Genomic DNA, 24,878 nt, shown 5'->3' on the forward strand with positions numbered 1-24,878 from the left:
CCTCCTGGCCATGCCCATGTCATTGCTGGTTTGAGGATGGTCCCTGTCTCTGGCCTCAGTATCCTACCTGACTCAGGCATAGGCCATGACCCCACATGGAGCCAGCAGGAGGATGCTGGCAACTTTTACCACCACACTGTGTTTTCCTTGATCTCCTCTGCCCCTGTGATGCCCCAGGATCTCATCCTGGGTCTTGCAGAGGGATGGCCAGTCACTCGTGTTCATTCCTCATTTGCATTTTATACCACAGCTGTGGCACATCTGTTTTGACCTCATGCAGCTTGGTGTGAGCTGACTCGTGCCAGGTATATCTGCTAATGTGGGATTTGGCTCATATGAATTTCATTGTCCTTGAACAGATGAGTTACATCTCACCAACACCTAACTCCTCTGCAGCCGATGAATATGCCTTTTACTACTCAGAACTACACATCATCTGTCATCCTGAAGGTATTCCAGCATTTGCATCTACCTTATTTCCAGTGCTGTACTCCATACTGTTTGTGGCAGGCCTTGTGGGAAATGCTTTGGTTGTTTGGATTCTGACAGTCTCCATGAAAATCAAGACCATGACTGACGTGTATCTGCTGAATCTGACTGTCTCTGACCTCCTCTTGGTATTCTCCCTGCCCTTCTTGGTTCAGTACTCCGTTGTGAGCCAGTGGACTTTTGGAAATGCACTGTGTAAAATCATCAGCTCAGTTTACTTCATTGGTTTCTACAGCAATGTCTTCTTCATAACTATCATGAGCGTCGACAGGTACTTGGCCATAGTCCACTCCCTCCATGTCCAAGGGATTCGGACAACTGCCATTGGGTTTATCACCAGTCTGGTTGTTTGGGCAGTTGCCATTTTAGCATCAATGCCAGACTTACTTTTTTCCCAGGAAGTGAATGACAATAACCATATTAAGTGCCTCCCTCACTATCCTGGTGGCAACAATGACTGGAAGACTTTCAGTAATTTTTTAGTCAACATCCTGGGGTGGCTAATCCCTGCTGTTGTCCTCATTTTCTCCTATCACAGCATCTTGAAAAACCTTCAGAAGTGCCATACCAAGAACAAGTACAAAGCAATTAAACTGGTTTTTATTGTTGTCATTGTGTTCTTTCTCTCCTGGACCCCTGTCAACATTGTGCTGTTTTTGGACTCTCTGAGGAACATGTCCATCATCGATGACTGCCAGACAAGCCAAAGGCTAGACCTAGCCATGGAGATGACTGAGGCACTCTCCTTTGTGCACTGCTGCCTCAACCCAGTCATCTATGCTTTTGTGGGTGAGAAGTTCAAGAAGCATCTCTGTGACATTTTCAAAAAATCTGCATGTTTTCTGTCGAAATGCAAAGGTTACGGGGCTTTCAGTGGGCACAGCCTGGACAAGCACTCCTCTCTGCACACAAAATCCTCACAGTTGTCTTATGTTGGCACTGTGTTGTAGAACAAGTCCAAAACTATCATCCTGGACAGGTGACCTAAAATTGAGAAATCCTCAACTGTGCATCCACAGCCAAGGACTGTTTGAGCAACCTTTTAGGACACAAAAAGTAGAAGCAGCTGCTTGATTTTGCTTTTATTGTGGTTGATTTGGGTGTTCTCACTTTTTAGACTTTTTTTTTTCCATCATCCTCCCTTTCCCTTGGCACCTCCTACCTTGCTTGCTTCATGAAATTACCAGCAGACTCCCACACTGCCAGAGCAACATGGAGAGGTACCTCAGAAGCATACCATCTCCCCTTCAGACTCAGTACTGAAAAGAACTGTTTATGTTTCCAAACCCTGGACACTTGGCCTTTCTTTCTCTTGTCTCAGCAGAGTGTGATGGCTTTGTGAGCAAGGATGGGACTCACTGCAGAAGTGGGAACCTGCTCTTTGGAGGGAAATGGGGCCCAAGCTTAAGGTGTCATGCCAGGGCCTGGCTCCCAGTTGACAGATCTGAACAGTGCTTCCAGCCCCAGAAGAACTTATTGAGTGAGTAATTGGATAAGCAACCAAGAAATAAATGCTGTCCATGTTTTGGTAAAATCAATATGAATTAATATCTAGGTATCATCCTGACTCCCCATCTGCTACCAGGGCCTGCAGCTTCTTGGCTGGAAGGGTTTGAAGCTGTAGCTCAGAAATGATGCTGTGAATGTCAAGCAACAGCCCCTACAGGAATGAATGAGTGCTGTAGGAATGGATGGAGAAATTGTTACCAGGAAAAAGGCTGAAGAGTGGAAAAAATAGTGGGTGTGAGCTGTCACACATCCCTGTCGAGGGACTTTCTGAGCATTTCTGAACTTTTTGAACTGGTAACTGGTGTGCCAGTGTGGTCACTGCTCTTGAGCAGGCAGCTGGGGTTGACATTCCAGTTAGTGTTCCAACTTGGAATGACTGATTTTATATGTGTGAATGGCTACCCATTCGTATAGATATATCTATGTGTATCTATATGTATAGAGCTATGTACATATGCATGCATATCTATACTTGCCCATGTGTGTATATATACACAAATACACACCCATACACCCATATATATACTTTTATATGTGCAAATACTGTTAGAAAAATGCAATGGTTTTCTAAAGCTTTTTGTTCTCTTCTATTTGTCCCTACAAGATATCACCATGTTTTAAGTTTCATAATAAAGATTCTATGTGCAATATAATTGCACTATCTTTACATCTGAGGAACCTGTTTCATCATTATTTGTGTCAGCATCTGCATTTCATTCTGTCCTGGATAGATCTACACAACTGATAGTCCTTCCAGCTGCCTCTTCTCTGCCCCCTCTTCATTTCAGCTGCTGCCTGGTCCCAGAAGCAGGATCACTGCCTGGCACAGCAGTACAGTCTCTACCTTTCAGGTGCCTTATTGCCAGCCAGGCTTTTTTTGGATATGCAAACCCTCAGGTTCTCTAAAAAGGGTGTCACAAAAACTCAGGGCAAAGCCAAAGGGTGGTGGGCAAGAGGATGGCACCAACTCTCTCCCCTGCAGGTTCACAGTAGGAGCCCTCTAGAGCCCAATTCACGCAGATGAAGCACAAGAAATAGGAATGATTTCTGCAGTCTCAGCAGCCTCACCCTGCACCCCTTGTGCGAGTGCTTTGGGGCAGGTGCTGGAGCGCATTTTCCCAAGCTAGCCAGATGAGGATGGCCTTTCTCTGGTTGCTGAGCATGTCTGCTAGGAAACAGCTCCCTGTGCTCAGAGGTTTCAGTGATTGCTGTTATGTAGCTGTTGGAGGGAGGCTGTGATCCAGGGCTTCCCCACAAGGACTGTAACCCTAACTGTTTAGGCATGAGGGTAGCCTAAACATGCAGAGCCTTCTTTGCAAAGTCTTTCACTTTTTGAGCTCTCACTGGAGGATATCCTGCCCTGTTTTGCCACAACACCTTCTAGCAAGGAAGCAGGAGATGCTTTCTGCAGCTTAAAGGGTTTTTCTGCCAGAGGCAGCTGGCTTCTGTTTTATCAGCAATACCAAGAGCTCTGAGTTGGACCTGACCTCAACTTCTCCTCACTGCCCAACTGCTTTAAGCTGGTACTGCTGCCTTCCTGTGCAAAGGGAGAAGGTGATACCCACATCCGGAGAGTGCTTTGCTGGCAGGAGCTACCCTGTGTTGCTGTGGGTGGCCAGAAGCACTCCTGTGGGTCACAGAGCTCCTCTGCTTTCTGAAGGGATGAGCCTGGAGCAGTCTGCTGCCCTTCCAGTGCCTGTGTGGACATTAAGAGCAGAAGACATCTTCCTGTATCTGTGCAAGCTGACAGCTTGAGGAAAATGCCAAATTTTAGGGTTTTCCCAAGAGCAGGGATCACAAGAAGCTGAAGCTAAAACATCCTGCATAGCCCCAGTGCCTGTTCACCTACTTGCATAAAAGGTACTCACCACAGCTGTTCCACCACAGCTGTTGTATGGCTTCTGCTCACATCTGCTGCTTACCTTCATATCCTGATCTTGCTTTTTCTTTCTGCTGAGATAATGCAGGTTAAAGAGGTTAGGATGATGGTGGCACATGAAACAGTCAGATGTAATCTGGCTTCAGCACATCGTCTTAAAACAGAGACCAGAGTAACTGTTACCCACATTCAAGCTTAAACCTAAAGTACATATTTGTTTTCTTTTGATTTACTAGTGTTACTTGCACCACATGGTCCCTTCCACAGAGGGTCTCAGAAAGATGGAGACTTTGTCTGATGCCACTCATGATGCTCTCTGAATTTCTGGATGGAAAGGCCTTGAGAGGCTGGAGCGCTGCAGCGGCATCAGGGGTGCTCATCACTTCCCACACTGCAAACATGTGCAGCAGTTGTATGGGCATGTTTAAGGACCATGCTGTTCAACTACAGCAGCAAAAAGTGGGGTGTATGAGGGAGGACATGCCATCTTATGATGTTGCTAGATCCCTCAGAAAATAGTGTCAGGTGGGACCTAGCAGATTATTCCTTGTCTCAGCTCTGAGCTGCAGGACTGCCAGCACAGATAATCATAGTCTGTTGTCCCAAAACAGTAAAATATCCTGGAGTAAGAAACTAGTCCATATCCAGCTTTTCTGGCATTATGCTGAAGCCTCCTTCCCAAGACAACATGGAGACAAACTTATTACATCCTTGGCAGAATCTCTGGCCTTCAGGTCACTTGTTCAGGCCGGTGGATGCAGTCTGGGAGTGAGGATGGGACTGAATTGGTGCCTTCTGGAGGAGCCCTGCCAGCCAGCAGCACAACTCTGCCTCTTTCTGCTGTGGTAACATCCAGCTACAGCTGGAGGTCAGAACCAGGCAAAACTTTAAGGAGGGGAAAAACAAAGGTTAATGAAGGGTATTTGTGTCCCTCTCTTGTCTTAGCTGAAGGATGCTCCTGTGCAGGGATGGGCCTCTACATTAGCATACATGAAACTGCCAAGCCTGACTCCCCGAGTTAATTGTATCATATCCAGGAGAACCCTGTTTTATTTTCAGCCTCTTGAAAACACTTTTTATACATACAACCATATGTGTACCAATTATGAAGCAGCATGGAAATTGCTGTGCCAGAAGAGGGTCCAGAAAGGTGCCTCATGACAGAAGAAGAAAAAACCCCATGACTTTAGCTATTCTGTCCAGATATAAAAATAGTTTGAGAAGTTGAAAGGTAAATAACTTCAGTCTGAATATATCAGGTTTAACTGTCATGTGTGGGCTGATATTCATATTTGGTTAACATACCTTAAATGTTAATGTCCCTTAAAAGGCAGCAAGTAATAGTGGCAAAGCAAAGCTGCTCTTGTAGTACGTCAGTTTTGACGCACGATTTGTGAGCAGTGTGTTTCTGCTCTAGGTAAATCTGTGTTTCTGCTGACTTGGCTGAAATGCCAAAATGTACGGAAACAGGTCACAGAAATCCCCACCTCAGAATAGCACTGATTTGGGTTCCTACAGCCTCTGCTGACGTGTGTGTCTGCTGGAGCCTCATTCTGACCCCACATATCTCTCCAGGCCTCTGGGTGTCCCTGCAGCTCTGCTGTGCTTTCCAGCAGCCAGTGCATCCAACGTAATGCTGGCATCAGCAGCGGGGTCAGACTTATCACATTGGATAAGCTCTATGCAAGAGAGAAGTACCACCAAGCAGACAGCAGTGCCAGCTGTGTCACCCCAGCAAACAGTTCTTCCTCCCCATGCTCCGATATCCCACTAGATTTCCCACTAACATTAATGAATGTGCATGCAGGTCTGCATTGCCAAGACATTCATCCCTTTCTTCACCTGGCACCCTTGGAGGATGTGCAGTCTCTGTGATCCTCCACATGCCTAAGTTCAGAGAAGGTGTGAATGTGCGTGCAGAATGTGAGGATGGACAGAAGGAAGGAAGGACAGAGCCCTGACCTAACACAGACTGCCAGGACATTGCAAAAGTATTGATTGTCCTTGGTGTTTGAGTCAGCACCAACCTTGACTACAGCCCACAGCAAGGTAAAGAGATCAGTGTTACAAGAAATGTTTGCAAACCAGCTGCCTTTCCTATACAACAAGGACTAGAGGAAACAGGTCTCATTCCCTAATGCTCAGGTATTCAACTGGGCTGAGAGCAAAGAGCAATGCTGGGTGCTTTCCTTGGGTCTTTGCCCATGCTCACTGCAAGGCAGGCAGCATTTCCACTCTTCTCTCTCCCTATGTCTGCATCTGCCCATGCATGCACATCTTGCACAACCATCTCTGCACATCTTGGCGTCCACAGCACCACCCTTCCCTGAAGTGTGGTCAGCTGCAGCCCTGCAGAGAGAGGTGGTGCTGGTGAAAATGTACCCGACAGTTTCAGCTCTCATAAGCAGCACAAGGCAGAGAGAGAGGGGAGGGGGAGAGGGAAGGAGGGAGGAAAGGCATTTCTTTATCCAGCATCTTGAACAGCAGCTTGCTGGAATGTGGCTCTGCAGTCATTCCTCCTGCCTGGATGAGCCTGGGAGGGAAGGGATGTGGCTGCTCAGCCAAAGGCTTCTTCCCATCTTTCTTGGGCCTTGCTGTTACTGTTGGAACTGACCTCATGAGCAGGGCAGCCTCACAATGCACTGTGAGTGATCGGTGTAACTTGGATACACCCTGAAACAGGCGGGTCCGAGCAACTCACAGGCACATCACCTGTCCCAGGGGAGGAAGACACCTGCAGGAGACCTGGCTGAGCCTCTGCCACCTCTCCAGGGCAGGACAGCACCATATCTGTGTGACAGCTGGAGCTCAGGAGCACAATGGGGTCACCAAGGCATGAGTGAGCCTAAGCACTAAACTGTTTCATTGTTCTGTGACATTTCTAATGCGGGAACAAATGTTTCTCTTAATTTTTGATATCAGTTTGAGCCACACTCCTTCTGCTTGTAGAAACTGTGCAAACGTTCAGCTTTCTGTCACTCTTCCCTTCAGCAGCCCTCAGGATGAAACATTTTCATCCCTAGACATGACTTCTCTCTTCCTCACTCTGGGTAATTTCTGCATCCCCACCTTTTTAACGTAGAATAAATGCAGCTCCCACCAGTTGCTCCTACCAGAGCTCAGTTGTCTTCTTGCATCTCTGCAGAACAGTGACATGAAGGGGTGAGGGTCTCTCTGCTGGGTTTTGTCTCAAAAGTGAGGCACAGAAATTATTTCTGTGATTTTTGGGTGTGTCTGTGTGTGAGCAGCTGGTGCTCACATCTGCACCAAAAGCTGCCGGGTGGGCTCTGCTGCAGGACAGCATGGGAGGAACAGGACACGATGTGGCAGTTCCAGAAGCGCCTCTACCCAGCTGACAGAAAAGATGAGAGTTTTGGAGAAATTATAAGAGAAAAAATGTCCAGCAGGGGTCAGTGCAGTCATGGCTATGGTGTGTGTCATGCTGCTGTGCCGTGCAGGGCAGTTCTGCACCCCAGAGCTCCTGTGGAACTCAGGGGCTCCATCCTGGGAGGATGGTGCAGGTACCCCCAGGCCACTACTGTTCCCCATTGGCCTGCAGAGGGGACTCCAGTGAAACTCTTGAGAACCAAGAGAGTCTCTTTTCACTACTAAAATCACTACCATCAGGCTTTCCTCCATGGCAGCAAAAGCAGAGTGTCCTGGGGAGAGCAGTATTTTGATCCTTCAGACTAGACATTTTTTTACTGAGTGCTTTAGCCCACAAAGCTTGAACTTGCCAGTGATACTGTGCAAAACCCAGCCTCCACAAGCTGACCTGGCAGCCTGGCCACAGAGCAGGAGGAGATGGAGGAGTGGTGTTGAAGCACCTCTGGTCTCCCGAGATATTGAAGAAATGAGTTTTCAAATTTGGAAGGCCACTCAGAGGGAGGTGGAATAAAAAGAACAGGGTGTTTTCACCTCTTTATCCATAGTGTTCCAGCACATACCTCCTTTACTCTTGATTTCTTCCTGAAAAATCATTGTGGACCTCCCAGCTGGGAAAGCAGCACACTGTACCTAGCCCTTCCCAGGAAAAGTCTCTCTGGTTACAACGGATGCAATGTCTTTTTTTTTTTAGCTTGGAGAAACAAAAGATGTTTTCATCTATTGTGTATGGATCTGAATGAAAGTCTTTTCAGCAGCTTCCTCAGAATTTTTTATTCCTGAGCTGTCCTCAATGTGAGTGAACAGAGGCTGAAGATGGAGAGCAGATGTATGGTTGATGTGGCAGTTGTCTTTCAGGTGGTATTGGTTTCACATCTATATTGCACTACAAGTGCACACCATACTAATGAGTAGCACTCTTACCTAGGTTTATCACTCATAGCAGAATACAGCAGAAAGCCTTTTGTGTCTCCCAGGGACACCTGCTGAGGATCTCTGTGAGTCAGCTTGACTTGGTTTCTCTTTAATTGAAGTCTCCAGATAAAACCTGTGTGGCTAAAATTTGGCAAACTTCATTTCCTTTTGAGGATAATAGCCTGCTCTGTGCGTGGTTCCAGTTAAATTCTGGGCAGCACAGGAGGAAGAGGTTGATGACCACCTTCAGGAAATCCCTATTGCTAGGAGGTTCTTTCTACCTGCAGGTAAGCAATGCCTGGGGACAACCTCTCCTGCTGTTACATACGGGAAGTCCCAAGCCCCCCTTCTTTTTGGGTTTTGCCTGCAAAGAGCTACACCAGAGGTCCTGTGCTGAGTATTGGTGACCCAGGAGTGGGTGCCTGTCACCATGATATTTTCTGAAAATCAGCAGGATTACTTCTCCTGGGAAGATGGGAAGCCTCAGCTTCTCCATGTTTTGCTGCTCCGGAATGTGATTTGGAGAATTGTTTACCCAACATGTGAATTGTTTTTTTTACTTAATGTGCAATCCCAGTCCAGCTGTGTTGGACTCTCTGGTCAGTCACGGGTCTTTGTTATTCATTCTTGTCTAGCCTTCTGATGTATCCTTTCTCTTTATTTAGTATAGTTTCAGTATATCATTTCTTTTAATATAATATAATATCATAGCATAGCATAGCATAAAATAATAAATCAGCCTTCTGAGCACATGAAGTCAATTCCTCATCTCTCACCTCGTCCTGGGGACCCAACACCACAACAGGTGCCCATCAAGGTGAGGGTGGCTGTGTCTCTCTGGGTTCTGGCCATGTTTTACAGCTCAGCAGCAAACCAGCTTGGCATGTGCAGGTCCCCAGTGGGGAAGCTCCTACTGGTCTATCTGTGCCTTCTTTACAAGGCTGAGGGAGGTGGGGGATGGAGGGACACAGCCCTTCATCATCCCATGAAGACAGGAGAGACAATTTACATTTGGGTGTCCTCTAAACAACAGCACATCTACAGACAGGGCAGTGCTGCTCTGATAGTATCAGACTATCACTGGCATTGAGGAAACCTTCATTCAACTTTTTGAATCTCATGATTCTCACACAATGAGAACATTTCTTAGTACCATCTACCAGAAATGATCTTTCCGAAAGTTAAATTTGGGTTCATAATTTGGGTAGTCGTAGATCCTACTTTCAGGATGTGGGGAGAAACCAGCCTTTTAATGTTGTCCTGAAAACAGTGCAGAGAGCTTTACATCTGTTTTTAAAGTGGTCTGCTGGCACTTGCCAGAGAAAAAAGTGAGTTTTGGAAATTCACTGCTCTGGCCCTTTATAATTCCCTACCCTTTAAACTTTCTTTCCAGCAGTGTATCTTTGCTGTCCCTGGCTACACCTATCCAGGAGTTAGTTCCCTGATTATTTCCACAGGTGCTTGTCCTGGCTCACCTGGCTGACATCACTTGCGTAATTTGGCTGATGTTGGAGGCCCATGGTTTGACCTTAATTACATTGCTATGTAGCTGTTGGGGATGTAACATTTGCTAGATAAAGCATAATACAGTAAAAAACCACAAAATGTGGCAGAAATACCAGAACTGAACTTACATGCAGATGTTTGCCTGGTAATGTGCTAATCAATCCATAAGCAACAGCTCAGGCAACCTGGAAGATACTCTCCACCCACAAAATCCCACCAAGGTCAGCCTGCCTGAAGACAGCACAACTCTGCCTTTTGGGAGAAGGCATTTTAATCCCCCTTGACTTTTGAGGCAGGGGCAGGACTGCATTCCTTGTGTACTGGAGGGCCTTGGTGTTGGTACAGCAGCCAACTGGATGCAGTGTCTGTTTCTCATAGCACACCCATTGCTCAGCCTCCTGCCCTGTTCACCCCAGAGGAGCTGCTTTTCTGTGCCCAGGGGTGCCTGGCACTGTGCTTCACAGCATCCCAATTGTGCTGCACTCATAGTGCAACCCTGAGCAGGATGCTCAGGTCAGGGGCCAAGAAGGGTCCTTGATTTCTGAACATCTCAATATTTTAAACCCTCTGACTCCACTGGGCTGCAGAGAGAGAATAAGCTTAAAATCTTGTTTACAGGCAAAGAAGGGGCACAATGTATCATAGGTAGAGCCAAGAATTTATTGTGAGTGCAATGGCATTCTCAAGGCTCCAAATGTTATCAGTTTAAATCTGCTGGTTGCAGAAGGAACATTATTGCAGCTTCAATTTTTTGCACACACATAGTTTCTATCCATTTTCCTGGCATTATGCTCACCCTTATCCCTGCTCCTTTGGGTCCTAAGGCTGGTGGTTGTGGTGAACTGAGGTGTCAGAGAGAGCTCTGAGCACCTCCAGTCCTTCCCTGGGATGAGTGCAATGTTCACCCTGATTTTCCTTCTTTGTTTTTTTCCTGGATCTGTTATGGATCGTTTTTCTATGTTTTCCAACATGCTTCTATACCTTCCCTCTTCACTGGTCTATACACAACCTACTATAGGCAGTGTCCCTTATGGAAGTTAGATACTAATTTTGTTCTCTCTGTTACCACTAAACCCAGTTTTTCCATCTCCAGATCTGCATTTTTTTACCTGACCATTAGTGATTTGTGTAGAGCTGTAGGGCTTCCCAGTGCCAGCCTGTGCCCCATTTTCTACCATCCCATACCTGTACTACTCTGTGCTGCATCCTGCATCCCCACAGCTCAAGGACCCTGCTATTGTACCAAACTTGTATTTCTACACACTATTCTGTATCTGAGTGAAAAATGTCTCATTCTGCATAGAATGGGGGAAACTAAGGGGGTGATAGCTTTCACATGCTGTCGTGGCACCTCAGGCATTTCTGTCTCTGTGCAAATCCTGTCCCCTGTAAGCACTTCTGTCCCTCTGAGTGGCTGCATCCTACTTGATGATTTCACAAGAAGCCAGCAGGACCCCAGCACGGCACATCAGTGCTTTCTCAGCTCAGCCCCAAAGCTCAGCCCAGGAAGCCAACACATTCATGTAGGCACGAGCATTAGAGAAGAGGAAACATACATTTAAATCCAAACAGGCTCATCTTGAAGAAAACATTGGTTTTCAATGCAGCTATGAATTAAGGTAAGAGACAATTATATTTCCCCTATAATTTGACAGAGCAAAACAAGACAAAATGGTGTCTCATGAACTTAAGGAAATTCTTCACTGCTTAGTGCTTGGAACCTAAATGATATTTAATTTGGGTAAAGATGATGTGGGTACTGGTTACAAACTGTGAAAGTAAAAAGGGAAGCACTTCTGTTAACGAAGTGAACCAGGGCAGATAAATTTTACTCAGTTGTGACAGTGGTCACTGGGGTTTTCGGGTGAGGGAAGAGACGAGAATGTTGACTCCATGTTCAGAAAGCTTGATTTATTATTTTATTATATATATATATATATATTACATTATAACTATACTAAAAAGAAAAAGAAGGAAAGGTTTCCTCCGAAGGCTAAGCTAAGAATAGAAAAGGAAAGAATGATACCAAAGGCACCTGACTGGGACAGAGAGCGAGAGCCAGCTCTGCCGTGAGTGGTCACCAGATTTAAACATCTACAGGAGACCAATCACGGATCTATCTGTTGCATTCCACAGCAGCAGATAACCATTGTTTACATTCTGTTTCTGAGGCTTCAGCTTCTCAGATGGAAAAATCCTAAAGAAAGGATTTTCACAAAAATATGTCTGCGACACTCAGTCACTAATTATTTGTGGCATCTTTTGGTATGAGGAATATTCACCCTGGATAGAAATCCTCAAGGTTAGTAAATGCTGATATATGACTAGTGTGCAACATTAACCTAGAAGGACAGAGCAAGAAGATACAGCCCTTCTACTTCATTAGAAGCTTTTTCTGTGGTGTCTGCAGAGATTGCACAACTCACCAGCATTGCTTGCTTCTAGTTTTAGTCAGTGAACCAACATCCAAAACATCACTGATGCTGAAAGACAGCCCAAAGCAGAAAATCTGGTAGAGTCAATAGAAAGCATCTGATACAGACAGACCAGCAAGAGAGCAATGGAAATTAAAGACATTTGAAAGCCGTTACCTTTCTGTATGACATACTTGATTTTTCTGTGACTCAGTTTTCCACAGGAAAGATGTTAGTTGCATGACGATGTCTGCTGGTTTGGGTGAGACATTTGGGTAATGCCACAGTGGTGGCAACCCACTGAGTATTTGTGTGATATAAACACAGATCCACAGCAGTGGTTTCCAAAATCTGGTCTGCTGGGGCAAACCCTGTGTGCAGGTAGTGCAGCCAGAGGCAGGGAACTGGATGACAGGATAAAAGAAGGCAACTGCAATGAATCAAAAGGGTTTGGGCAGTAGAGAAAAAAGTCCAAAAGGGAGAAAAAAAGGCTAGAATTTGACAAAAGACAACACATAATAAATTTAGACTAAATCCCATAGAAAACTTGATATTCACAGGAAGGAGCTGGCAACTCCAGAACATAAATCTCAGCCATACATAATCAAGCAGGTTTAATGTGCTCTGCTCCCTGAAATGATGGAGAAGATGATTTAAAAGATCTCCCACTGCTGAAGAGCCTTCTCAGATTTCTCAGGGATGCTGAGGCAATTTGAAATTATTAAGCACAAAAAGGGGTGGGGGCAGGAAGCAAATAGATGCCACAATAAAGGCAGTGAGAGGACAGAACCAACAGTAACCATAAACAGTTACAAACAGTGCTCATAGCTACAAATAATCACCTGTTTTTGCTGTACCTTCAACAGAAAAGAAATTTGAATGCTTCTTCAAGAGAAAGCCTGGGAAGAAGAAATACTTAGGAAGAGCAGGTAAGAGAAAACACTGGCAAAAAGGTCAGCTATACATTTGAAAAAATAGATACAGAGTGCCTGAGCAACTGTGCAAGCAGAAAGGGCAATTAGGGGAACTTACAGGCTAGATGAAATAACTGTGAAATAAGTTTTCCAAGAAAATCCTGATCCTGGCAGTCACCATGCAGTCACCATTGTCAGATGACAGCCCCAAACACCCAGTTCCCTGGGGGCAGCTCTTGGGAGGGCAGCTGCTCCCTCAGCTCTGCCACTGCTTCCCCAGTAGCTGAGTTAAAGTGCTCCCCAGCCTCTGTGAGGACCAAAATATACACTGCTCTACAACAATACTCACTATTTACCTAATTTCCTATCCCCTGGCTGATCCCTGGCAGCAGGGCACTGCTGGGAAACCATCTCAGGCTGCAGAAGCTCTGCAGAGGTCCCTTGCTTCTGGTCATAGGATCAAGACCACCCTGGATGCAAATTTCAGAACCATTTCAGTGATTTTTGAACCTCAATTCTAACATGCAGGGGAGACACGGGAGTCTGAGTCGTACTGTCAGGTCATCTTTCCTAAATGCATGGAGTCATTTCTGAAACAGCTTCACGTGCTCAAGAGACTTGGTCATGCCCTGAAATATGAACCTATTCCCTGCTCCATTAAGTGTGCAGGCACCGAGGCTCCTGCATATCCACCCTGTCAGCCTCAGAGGGGCTTTGTCTGCCCAGCGCTGAGCTGAAACCCCTGAAAGCCTCGGACCCTTCTATAAATACACCAGCAACCACAGGGGTGAGCTGCCAGGGGTTTATCCGGACTTAACTTGGCCCCAGCAAACCACACGCTGCTGTGGTGAAGCTGTCCCTTCCAACTGGTTCACAGCCAGTCTGCCTGGTGGGGCAAAAAAATCAGCGAGTGGGGGGATGTTTCTGGGGCAGGATGTGCCCAGGACATCTGGGTTCAGTCCCCTGTGCCTGCTTTGCTGTGGTGGCAGCACAAACAACCTGAGTGAGGCCACCAGCCTGGCCAGTGCACTGAGGGAGCAAGGGCAAGATCTTGTTCAAAATATTACCTCTGTTGTTGCTCTGAAAGACAGGTGATGTAGCCCTTGACATTGGCAGCGACATCCAGCAGAAAGTCCATGTTTTTGGGTTTTCTTTATAAATCATGAATACACCTAATTTTGATGTGATGGGCTAATATAAATCTTGTGCTCTGATTACTTGCTGTTACCTCCAGGTATGCATGGAGCATCATCGAGAAAGCACTTTCCAAAACTGTAATGCCCTAGGCAAAGGTGAGAGAAACCCTAGGGATTTTGGACTCTGCATTATCTCCTCCTGCCATCCATAATCAAAGTCTGATCTTTCCAAATACATTTTTCCACCAAAAACCATTGGTTTAAGTTTGTAAGTTTACATGCTTCTCATTTTCAGCTGGTGATGTCTGCTTCTAATTTAGTTTGTGATATTGGTGTAAAAACTGTAGAATTGGATCAGGGAACTGGCATTTTTAAAATATATTTGACCTAAATAATGTTGTAAGGGGATCCAAGACCTTTGCAATATTCAGTCATGTTCTTATCAGAAGTGGTTTTATTGCCTTCTATTTCTGAGTCATTTACTTGTAACACTTTAAGTGGCCTAATTCTTTGAAAGCCTCAGCATCATGTTTCTGCACCTTCAGCTTCACCTTAAATTGGAAAATTCAATAACAAAGCATCCCAGAGAACTACTTGCTTTTAAAAAACTTATCCTCAAATTACTGGGAGAAGCCTCCATAAATTAAATTACCCAAATTGAAAAGCAATTATTAGGTTTGCAGAATTCTGATGGACCACAGAAATAGTCCAGTTGATCTGAGAGTAAATGACAAAAGAAAGAAGAAACACCAAAGAAAGAGATTTCCTCACCTTAAAGTCATCAAGGAAGAACTGAGGGACAGCGAGCATGTGGCATTACTCCAAACTCACTCAGAAACTAGGGAGGAATGAAAAAAGAACTGGTTAGGTGGGAAAATACACAAGTTTTAGCAGGGTGGTTATTTGATAATAACATCTCCAAACTGTGCTGCTTTCTTTCCACAGCCATCATGATACCCTGACTGCTAACCCAACACCAGCAGCTGCTTCATGGTTTTCACAGGACCCTGCTTCCTTCCAGGGCTCACACCCCAGGATTTGAGCTAGCTGGTGCTGGGCAGAGCTCAAAGGGTTTAGTTTTTTTAGTCATTTATTACCAGAAGAGAGTCATGGTTGTTCAGAGAATTGTGCCCCAATCTGATCTGCCTCCCTGCCTATCAAGGGCTGTAGGATTTAATCCAGCACCCTCCTACCGAGCTTCTCCACTATTTCTGGCTTAAACCCATTTCTCAGACCGATACCTTCTCTCAAAGTGAAGACCCTCAGACGTGCAAAGATGTCCTTTTCCTACCTGAAGTCTGTTTCAGTCATTTGCCTTTCACTATTAAAAATGTTCATCTTATTCCTGTTGTGCATGTTTCTGATTTGAATTTCCCTGCATCACTGTAAAGGATAGCTAATCTAATCCCACTCAAATAATTAGCAAGATTATTAACACAAGCAAAAGTGAAATCAGGTGTTACCAAATTGCTCCTGCAGCCCCTGTATCAAGCTCTGCTCTGCATTCCTCTCTTATTCCTTCCCATCTGGAAGCTCTTTTAACACCTGAGGGTTGCATCAGCTTTTCTTGCAGTCTAGTTTCCTTTCACATATGCCCTCACTGCTGAGACATGGCCGGTATTGTTTAACTCCCAAGCATGTCACTTTGGTTACATTTGGCTCTATTAGGGCCAATGTGAATCATCCAGGAAGCCCCAGATTATTCAGATTGTCTGAATCTCTCTCTAGTTCTGTAACCCTTCTATCACGTGCCCCTGCCAGCTCTCATTGCCAGTGTGCTTTCAGAACAACAATGAAAACCCTAAAGAGTTTTTGGCTTTCAATTTGTCATTTCCACAGACACTTTACAAGCAGTATTCCTAGTTCAGCAAGGCTTCCTCCGTGGATGTCTGTCTTTTGAGATCTGATATCTAACTGGTCCAAATCCCATTGCAATGCTTTGTTGGTCTTTCTTTGGGCTGGTGACGTGTTAACCAAATAAGCATGCAGTGCAAGTCAGAGCTGCAACTCACCCACACAGCTCCCTTTTTCAGGCTTGCAATCCCATCAGATGCCCAAGCTAAAAATCCTCTTCTATAAAGCCACACAGATTGGCCTTAGCTTCACTCTGCCCCTTAACAGTTTAAATTCATTTTGCCTGAGTGAAGGGTTAGGTTAGATCAGCCCTCTCACCTTGCTTCCCACTTTCAAAGGTCTGAATGTAGAGGTGGAATAGGGAAACATCTCCCCACTTAAGGACTGAATGAAGGACTGAAATGTAAGATTTAAAGTAACTGCATTTGGTGGCATGGGCTTGCTTTTGACCCTGGCTATCTAACATGATCCCAACCAGCTCCACAGGCCATTGCCTATGAATGGAACCACTCTGATCTGAAAAATAAACTAAGTGAATTACAGGAACTAGCAGGGCGTAGGACTAGCAACCAGGCCCCATCTCTGGTTAATGTATTAACCCAAACACCTAAGTTTTGGGTGGTGTGTTATCTAAATGGGTAGAGGTGTCTGTGGCAGTCTAATGATTCTGTGGTAGCTGCTTGCCAGGCTGGTTAAGTTTTACCCAGAGTGCTATCTCCTCCTAGTTCTCACCCAGTTCTGGTTATTTACTTTTATCTCTTTTCTTTTGTGCGTTAGAAGTGTCACCATAGCTTCAGCATTTCATTTGGAGGTGCCTGAGGTCATCCCTGTGTTCTTGCTGAGAATCACCAGCTGGTAAGAAGCAGATGGGTGTAGCTGCAAATACAAAAAAGCAAGAGCATTTATATTGGGTGGGGTGATGGCAGCTCAGATCTAAGGGTGAAAAAAGGATATACACACACCTGTAGGGTTTCACAGGGTTTCTCACAAAGCCTACAGCTTCCCAGGGCCAGCTGATTCATCAGGTTATTCAGGGTGCATTGAAAACATGTTTTTTCTAGCATGAGAAAAGCGTGTAAGCATCACTCCGAAATGCTGACTAATGTGTGAAAATCTTTCTGAGGCTGAAATACTTTTATTAGCATATTGTGCAAATCTGAAGTGTGACCCTCTAGCAGAGGTCTGGGTTTGGTCATTGTTTTCACTTCTTTTAATTTGGTGGTAGGAGCAGCATGAGAGGGAGGCAAACTGCTTGTAGATCTCCCTCTTTTTGGCAGTAAACCTGTAACATGGCACTTGGCTGAAGTGCCAGGGATGACATCTGGAAAGAATCTGAGATATCTGATATCTAGACATATAAACAGGATTTGCTCTTATGTCACCCAGCCTGATGCCAGTGTAGCTTGAAGATTGAAATGCAACTTCTGTTCTGTAGAAGAGTTTGCAGACCTCTCGCAATTTCACTTCCCTCTGTATTTCATGGGGTGCACATGGTGGTTGAGTTGAGAAACAGGGGTCCTGGTCTTGCAGACTATGGTCTTTGAGGCAGCTATAAACATGATTGGAGCAGAAGTGTTTGTGAAGAGTAGGGTGTAAAATCGATGGGGAAATCCGGAGAGAGAGAAAAGTGGTTGAGCAGTTCCATGAGAAGCAGAAGTGAATCTACTATTTCCTGTAGTCAGCAAGGGAAAATATCTGCTGGAGAAACCTCAAAGACTTGCAGTCCTCCTGTGTCTTCTACACTCTTCAGTTCACTCTGAAGGTGAACATTTATTGTAAGCATAAAATAGAATTTTGTGTTGAAGCTGAGGGTGAGAAACCTGCAGCGTGTGCTGCAGTGGACTTTGAGAGGCTGACAGAGAATATGTGACAGGAAAGGATGGAGGATGGTCAGATCTAAGTTTCTCTCTTCAAGGTGCAACATCATTTCAACATATTATCCCTATCTGGCATGGGCTGGGTTTTGGGAGCCCTTTGAAATTTGCAGCCCATCCACTGAGTATCAACAGCTGAAACTGAGCAAAATGGTATCAGAGGAGCTAAATATTCAAACAGTGCTGGTGGCATTGCCTGTGCAGTATGAGTGGTGATGGAAGGATATGAGTGACTGCTGATAAATGAAATCCAGGAGATGATAGAGAGTGAATAAGCCGCAGACTGCCAGCAGATTCAAACACCAATGTCATTTTAGAAAGTGCAGTCCTTGCTTGCCCCTGGACATGCAACACACAGTCTTACCCTTCCCATTGCTGTAGGTACCACAGACCCCACAAGCCCCCATCCAAGGGTAAAGGAAATAATTTGCTACTGTAGAAATAAATGATCCTCATCAGTAAGCTAGAGGAGATTACTTGACTGAAAAGGTATTTCAGGAAATATCCCAGCACAAGCAATGTTTCTGTTTACTTCACTGAGGCCAGGAGTTTCTCCTGTACATCTGTGTAAATGTTCTCCAGTGAGGAAGGTGGCTATTCCCACAACCAACTCTCTCTCCAGGCAATGTCCAGTTCAGAAGTCTGTGCAGAATTCTGCCAGACCTGAGAGCTAACCCCTGGTGGGAGCTGCATTTCCTTATATGTATGACATCCTGAGTCCAACAGAGCACAGTGACTTCCATGGACACATATGGAAATTCTCCAGATGGACAAGCTACCTTTCTCAATGTGAATTAAGGGAGGTTAAAAACCAGCATGGCTAGAGGTTCTTGGAGAGGAGACTAAAGCAATGTGTGTTTCCTCTCTCCAGAGCAGGGATTTCACAAAGCACAGACAGTCAAGGCAGCAAGGCTCTCTGGATGATGACATAATCAGCAAAGATTTTAAGGGGATATGAGCAAGCTTCGATCGGTTTTTTCCTCTTTGTCTGATGAGACTTCTGGTCGTCATATCAGGAATGACATGTCTGAAACAGGAGCTCACTTGGCAGAGAAGAAGCTGGAGCAGTTTGCAGAAACAGCATAATCTCTGTCTGGCATTGCCACAGAGTCACAGGGATAGAACAGGACTTCCGGAGGTCTCTTGTCCAAACCCATGCACAGAGCAGGGCCAGCTGAGTTTCAAGTACTTCCAGGGATTAGATCCCACAACCTCTCTGGAGCCCTGTCCTGGTGTTTGACCACTATCATGGCAATAATTTATTTTCAATACATTAAGTAATGATTTCCCATGGCTATTGCTATTTATTCCCCTGAGGAAAGTTGTCTGCTTCACCTTTACACCTTCTCCCTAAATCCCTCTTGAGACATCTCTTGTTGAGGCTGACCAAGCCCTTCTCATAGGCCATGTGCTCCTGCCCCAGTCAGTCCCTTCTGCAGCCCTCAGCTACTGCTGCATGAGAGCAGAACCAGCTGTGGAGCACATGAGCCCACAGAGAGAGGCGTAGGCTCTGGGTGCACAGATGGGTGCAGCAAGAGCTCAGTGGCAAAGAAGCTGGGGGGCCTGACAGAGTGACACATATTCAGTACAGGAGACTTGGTACCCTGCTGCTTTTTCTGCATGCATTTAATCTCAGAAAGAAAGAAATCAGGATGGGATGGCAGAAAATGATGGGTTATTGAGATTATATGTGATGTCTCCTGCTCATATCTGTATCACTCAGCAGAGCAGACGAAGAGATGGCAACTCTTTATTTATGTCACCAATAGAAAAGAAGTATCTTGTTTGCAGTTGCTGTCAGCTTCTGCCCCAGCGCCTAAACTTTCCAGCTTGTATCCCTTTAACTCTGCTGGTGCCAGATACCTCCTCTCCAGAGGCTGGAGAATTGAAGCCACTGTTATCCCTGGGCTGACAGGCAGGGGCTGGACAGGCTCTGAAGGCAGATTCAGCTCTCAGTTCAAGTGGATAGATACTGCAGGAGCCACTCTGCCCATGTGTGTGCCTGCCTGCTGCAAACAGCTTTCCCCATACTGTGCCCGTGCCCCAGAGCTACCAGTGCTGACACAGCCTTTTCTAGCCCACTTTTTCTGTATGCAAACCACAAAGATGTTTTTAGAGTCTGTAGGCACTAATCATTAGGGTTTGAACATTCAGGTTAATTTTTTTTTTAAATTGAGAGCCTGCATTAGACAAAAAATGCACTCTTTAATTATTGCTACAAAATAAGAGGCCAGAACTTCACAGCCAATACCATAAACGATGCTCTGGCAATGAGGCATTAAGGGAAAATGTCAGTATGGTCACAGTAGCTACTCATGGGGAAGATTGTTGTAGTTACCACCATTTCATAGAAAACTCTCTCACACCTGAGGACATCTGTAGTTCATGTTTAATCTTGCATGGCTTATTTGAAACAGAAGTTATAAAAACTATTGCTATTGGTGAAATGTGGATTCCAGTCACTTAGCTATAAGTGTCAGGAGTCAGAGTAGCTATACACCATCAGCACCTACTACTCAGCAGTGTGTCCATGCTCACCTTATATTCAGGAAAAGAAGTTTCATCAGTGTGGTCAGCAGTCTGGAAAGCAGTCTGTCTTGTCTTAAAGCAGATTTGGCCTGACCTACATTGGATGAATATGCACTGCTCTTTGTTGGCTGTACTGATTATATCTCCCACTGACAGAGATGTAAACATGGGCAGTCTGTGGTCACTGAACTGAGTCCCTTCTGTACAGGCAGCGGGGGGTTCCTGTAAGAAGATGTGGCCAAGGGGTAGTTGTTAGTTGCAGTTTGGTTATCACTGACCTTTTCTTTTGGTCTCAGGTTTAGCAGGCTGGTTTGGCCATGTTATCACCTCCCTGGGCTTCTGGACAGTGTATCACATTCACTTTGTTTCATGTCCTACAGTGAGACCAAGTAATAGATAATTCCAAGCTCTTTACCCAACCAGGGAGCAGACCAAATACAGCAACGTCTGCACTCCTACAGGACTTTTGATTCCTTGCAAACAGAAATCTTAGCAGGGACTTGAACACCACATCACAAAAGAGAGCAGATGAAATGACAGGTGCTCTGTTTTTGGGTGTGCAGACCAGTGAGCCCGGAGGTCACACACCTGCACCCCATAGTCTCTTTGGATTCAGCCAAGGTGAATTCCTGGCTCCAGCCTCACAGCCAGAGCAGGAGCAGTCATGAGATTCTTTGTTACTTGAGGAAAAGGGTCAATATATTTTCTCTTTTTTTGATCATAGGATGATTTTTTAAAAAGGTCTCATCAAAGACAGGCTTGCTGCCAGCAATGTCCCAGTGCAGACTTGCTCCTCCCTTATCAGCAAGCATCAGCTCAGGCCTGGCCAAACTGGGTGCCTTGTACCCTTCCACCCCAGGGTTGGTGAGAGGGGAAGATGGGGCTGTTGGGGTGTTGACAGGCACCCAATCTGCTCAACATCTACTTGTGAACTATCGTTTCCTGCCAAGCACTGCCCACAGACCAGCAGAGCACCTGCCTTGCTCATGGTGCTGCCATGCACCACATGCACAGCTCAGCCAGATCTCAGCTTGCTGCTGCTCCTGCTGCACTTCAATAAGTAGGGGCTTATGTGACAGCCCTTGAAAATCTCATTATTTTTTTTCTTATTCTAGAGAGTTAATTTTCAGTGAGGTACATGTAACAGCAGAGTCTTGGCTTTTGTCATAACTAATATCAGCTCCACAGTAATACAACCCTCACTGAAGTAAATAGTGACAAAATCCCAAAGTATGCTTGGTGCAGTCTTTCAGTATTTACCACAGCACATATAAGATTGCTCTAATGTTATTTTCTTTACTCTTTCCATTTTTGCCTCTAGCCAGCAAATTCAGCATGACAGAAGTATTCTCACAAGCCACAACTGAATACGTTTACGATGAAGATGCTTTCTCCTGCAACAAAACTGACATCCAAGAGTTTGGGAAAATATTTCTGCCACTATTTTACATCGTCGTGTTTGCTCTTGGCCTCACGGGGAATCTAATGGTGGTTTTTGCCATTGTGAAAGGCAATAAAAAAAGCATTACTGACATCTATCTCCTGAATTTGGCTATCTCTGACCTTCTCTTTGTGATCTCCCTCCCGTTCTGGGCGTCCAACACGGTCCGTGGATGGACCCTTGGGACTGTTGCATGTACAGCTGTTTCCTCACTATATTACATTGGTTTCTTTGGGGGAATGTTCTTTATCACTGTTATCAGCATTGACAGGTACTTGGCCATTGTCCGGGCAACTTATTCTCTGAGATCCAGAACAGTAAGACATGGCTTTCTGGTAAGCTGCGTTGTGTGGGCAATAGCGGTTCTAGTGTCGGTGCCACAATTTGTGTTCTCCCAGCTCATAGAAAATTACTGCATTGCTGTCTTCCCAGAGAAGCTGGAGAACATCTGGCCAGTGTTCTGCAATATGGAGCTGAACACCATTGGCTTTCTCATCCCAGTCTGTATCATATTCTATTGCTACTGTGGGATCATCAAAACTCTTCTGTCCTGCAAAAATCAGAAAAAAGCCCGAGCCATAAAACTGATATTGGTTGTGGTGGTGGTTTTTTTTCTGTTTTGGTCCCCCTACAATGTACTGATTTTTCTAGATACTTTAAATCACTATGAGTTATTCACAGATTGCAACCAAATTAAGTCATTGGACTACGCAATGCACCTGGCTGAAACCATTGCATTCAGTCACTGTTGTCTCAATCCTTTTATCTATGCATTTGCTGGGGAAAAATTCAGGAAATATCTTTATCATGTCTGCTTGAAGTACTGTCCATTCCTGTGTTTCTGTGGGCCCTGCAGTCACTACCAGGTCTCTCATTCAGTTAGTTATGCAGAAAGTGTGGTGAACAGCAACATAACCCAGAACACCAGCGACCAGGACGGCTCTGTCTTCGTCTAAAAGGGTCTCAGAAGGAGAAATGTATCAATACGTGTCTTCTGCAGGGATAGCAGCCACTGAGGGGTTCCATTTACCCATATGAAGAGCCTTAAAGGCTGCCCTGAGTTACTGACATGCCTCTAGTTAACCATCAAATATTCTAAAACAGCAAAGATTTTAAAAACAAAAGCAATACAATATGTTAGTGTTGGACATGGAATGGAATCAAGAACAAGGAAGAGCGAAAGTAGAAACGAAAGGAGTGTTCTGTGCCTAGAAAAGGGAGAGGGTAGGGAACCTTTTGAACAGTTCCACCACTGGAACTTGTGCATGTGTCAGTGTATCTGCATGTGATACTGATGTACATAGACCTAAACTCATTTTTTATAGGGGAAGAGAAATCTCTTTAATGAATGGTGACTAAGTTTTAGGAGAGGGGAATATTTTTGATAGTAAAGGGGTATATTTTTGATGCTATATATCCATAAGGAAGTGATTTTGTTGTTATTGATTGCAACAAATGTTTTAACTGTGTTTTCATTTGTAATAAAATCCCACTGTTAAAAAAAAAAAGAAGGCGTTATTTCTGAACATGTGTTTAGTGTCACCTGTTCACTCTGTGTTTATAGTATGCAATAATCAGAGCAAGGATCTCTAATCCATCCTTTAGGACTAGAGATGTGCCAGTGGGTGTATCTCCTGATTTCCATTTTGGCTTGGCCTCAGCCAAATGCCAGAGCTCAGTGGAGCCCTTCACAGAGCACATCCCCAGGGGCTCTGACCAGTGGGCATCAGCAGCCTCTGGAACAATGGGAACTAGAAGTATGGGCTTGGATATCCCTGTGCTTGGTCTAAATACAGCACAATCAAGCTGAGCACAGAAAGTCCCTGCCTCTCACCCATGCCCTGCTTGCCACATGTTGTAAACACCAGCCATGACTACACTATCACAGACAATGGCTCTGGGGACAAAATAATCACTTGCCCATTCTCCTTACCACAGCCTTCCTCAACCTTTAGGGCCTCTCCCACCACAGATGATTTCCCTAGGGAAAACTGCAGCTGTACCCAGACTTAATGCATCCCAGAGGACACATTTCCCATGTGCACTGCACAGCCTCCAAATATCCTTGTTACTCCTGCAGTAACAATGCACTGGGGATGCAAAATGTCCATCAGAAAACGGAGTCCTTTACCTGGGCATCCCTGTCATCATCTGCTACAAAAGTAAAGGAGAATTTGTTGGCACTGTGGACTAGAGTTAGGTGAGTAGAAACAGGAACTGTTGCCAATAATGAAGCTGACATCACCTTACATGGAAAAATCAAGGATCAGTCTTACAAAACACATCCATGACAGTGGAACCCTATTTCTGTACACTGATGGAACTGGTAATATGCCAAATCTGAAGAAACACTCTCACTTTTGAACTAAAACAAAAAAGTTGATTCAGACTGTCAGGGGGAGAAGTAGGGCCTTTCTTTGTGGACCTTAGTACCACCTTGTTTCCTAGCAAATGTGGAGGAGAGTGTGTCCATTGAGCAATTTTCCTATTCATCACAATCTACAGTAAAAAACCCAACTGAACCCAACGTTTTCCTAAAGCTATTTCTATTTGGTGGGAATAAATTCTCTATGCTCAATTTTGTAATTTTCAGTTATAAGTAGTCTTCCAGACTCCCGACTTCTTGTCTAAGATTAAGTGTAGCATGAGTGTAACTTGAAATTAAATTATTTTTCAAAATTCAGTCTGCCTAATCAAGTAATACAAGGCAACTTGTTTGTCACTCCCTCCAAGAAGGTGGTATTTTAAGAAATGGTATTTTTACAATGTTTTTTAAAGAAATGCCAAGATGTGCAGAAAGAAAGAGGAAGGCTCTGAGGCTAAACAAGAAGTTACCAGCCTGAAGTCAGCCTGAAGACAGTGGATTGCCAAACTGAGCAATGCAATCATGCTTGGTATATTTAACTTCCCTTTGATTTTTCAGACAATGGTGAGTTACTGAGTGGGAAAAGGAAAAGGCACCTTTAAATATGATCCATGTGCTGTCTGCAGAATGGAAGGTGGAAACCCAGAGCTTGATGCCAGCTCTCCAGGA

At 45.0% G+C, this 24,878-nt stretch overlaps 2 protein-coding genes across 5 annotated transcripts in view; both read left to right on the forward strand.

Annotated features, from left to right (window-relative positions):
* LOC102044805 (C-C chemokine receptor type 8-like) overlaps positions 1-1,607 on the forward strand; it is a 2,102-nt gene extending 495 nt beyond the window's left edge. The window contains exon 3 of the mRNA XM_005423935.1: positions 360-1,607. Coding sequence (XP_005423992.1) covers positions 360-1,439 — 1,080 coding nt within the window. The 3' untranslated portion in view covers positions 1,440-1,607. The remainder of the gene's footprint in view (positions 1-359) is intronic.
* A 9,564-nt stretch (positions 1,608-11,171) lies between these two features.
* LOC102044973 (CX3C chemokine receptor 1) lies at positions 11,172-23,352 on the forward strand. Of its 4 annotated transcripts, XM_031059392.1 has the most exons (5): positions 11,172-11,301; positions 12,963-13,025; positions 14,245-14,302; positions 16,778-16,855; positions 21,725-23,352. In XM_031059392.1, the coding sequence occupies exon 5, from the start codon at positions 21,739-21,741 to the stop codon at positions 22,798-22,800; it is 1,062 nt and encodes a 353-aa protein (XP_030915252.1). In that variant the 5' UTR covers positions 11,172-11,301; positions 12,963-13,025; positions 14,245-14,302; positions 16,778-16,855; positions 21,725-21,738; the 3' UTR covers positions 22,801-23,352. The 4 variants fall into 4 exon arrangements, 3 of the variants coding, with proteins under 3 accessions (XP_030915252.1, XP_030915253.1, XP_005423993.1); XR_004082058.1 differs by lacking the exons at positions 16,778-16,855; positions 21,725-23,352 and adding an exon at positions 15,092-15,668; XM_031059393.1 differs by lacking the exon at positions 14,245-14,302.
* Positions 23,353-24,878: the final 1,526 nt, after the last annotated feature.

This window comes from Geospiza fortis, unplaced genomic scaffold (genome assembly GCF_000277835.1).
Source record: "Geospiza fortis unplaced genomic scaffold, GeoFor_1.0 scaffold346, whole genome shotgun sequence".
In the NCBI taxonomy this organism is placed as follows: Eukaryota; Metazoa; Chordata; class Aves; order Passeriformes; family Thraupidae; genus Geospiza; species Geospiza fortis.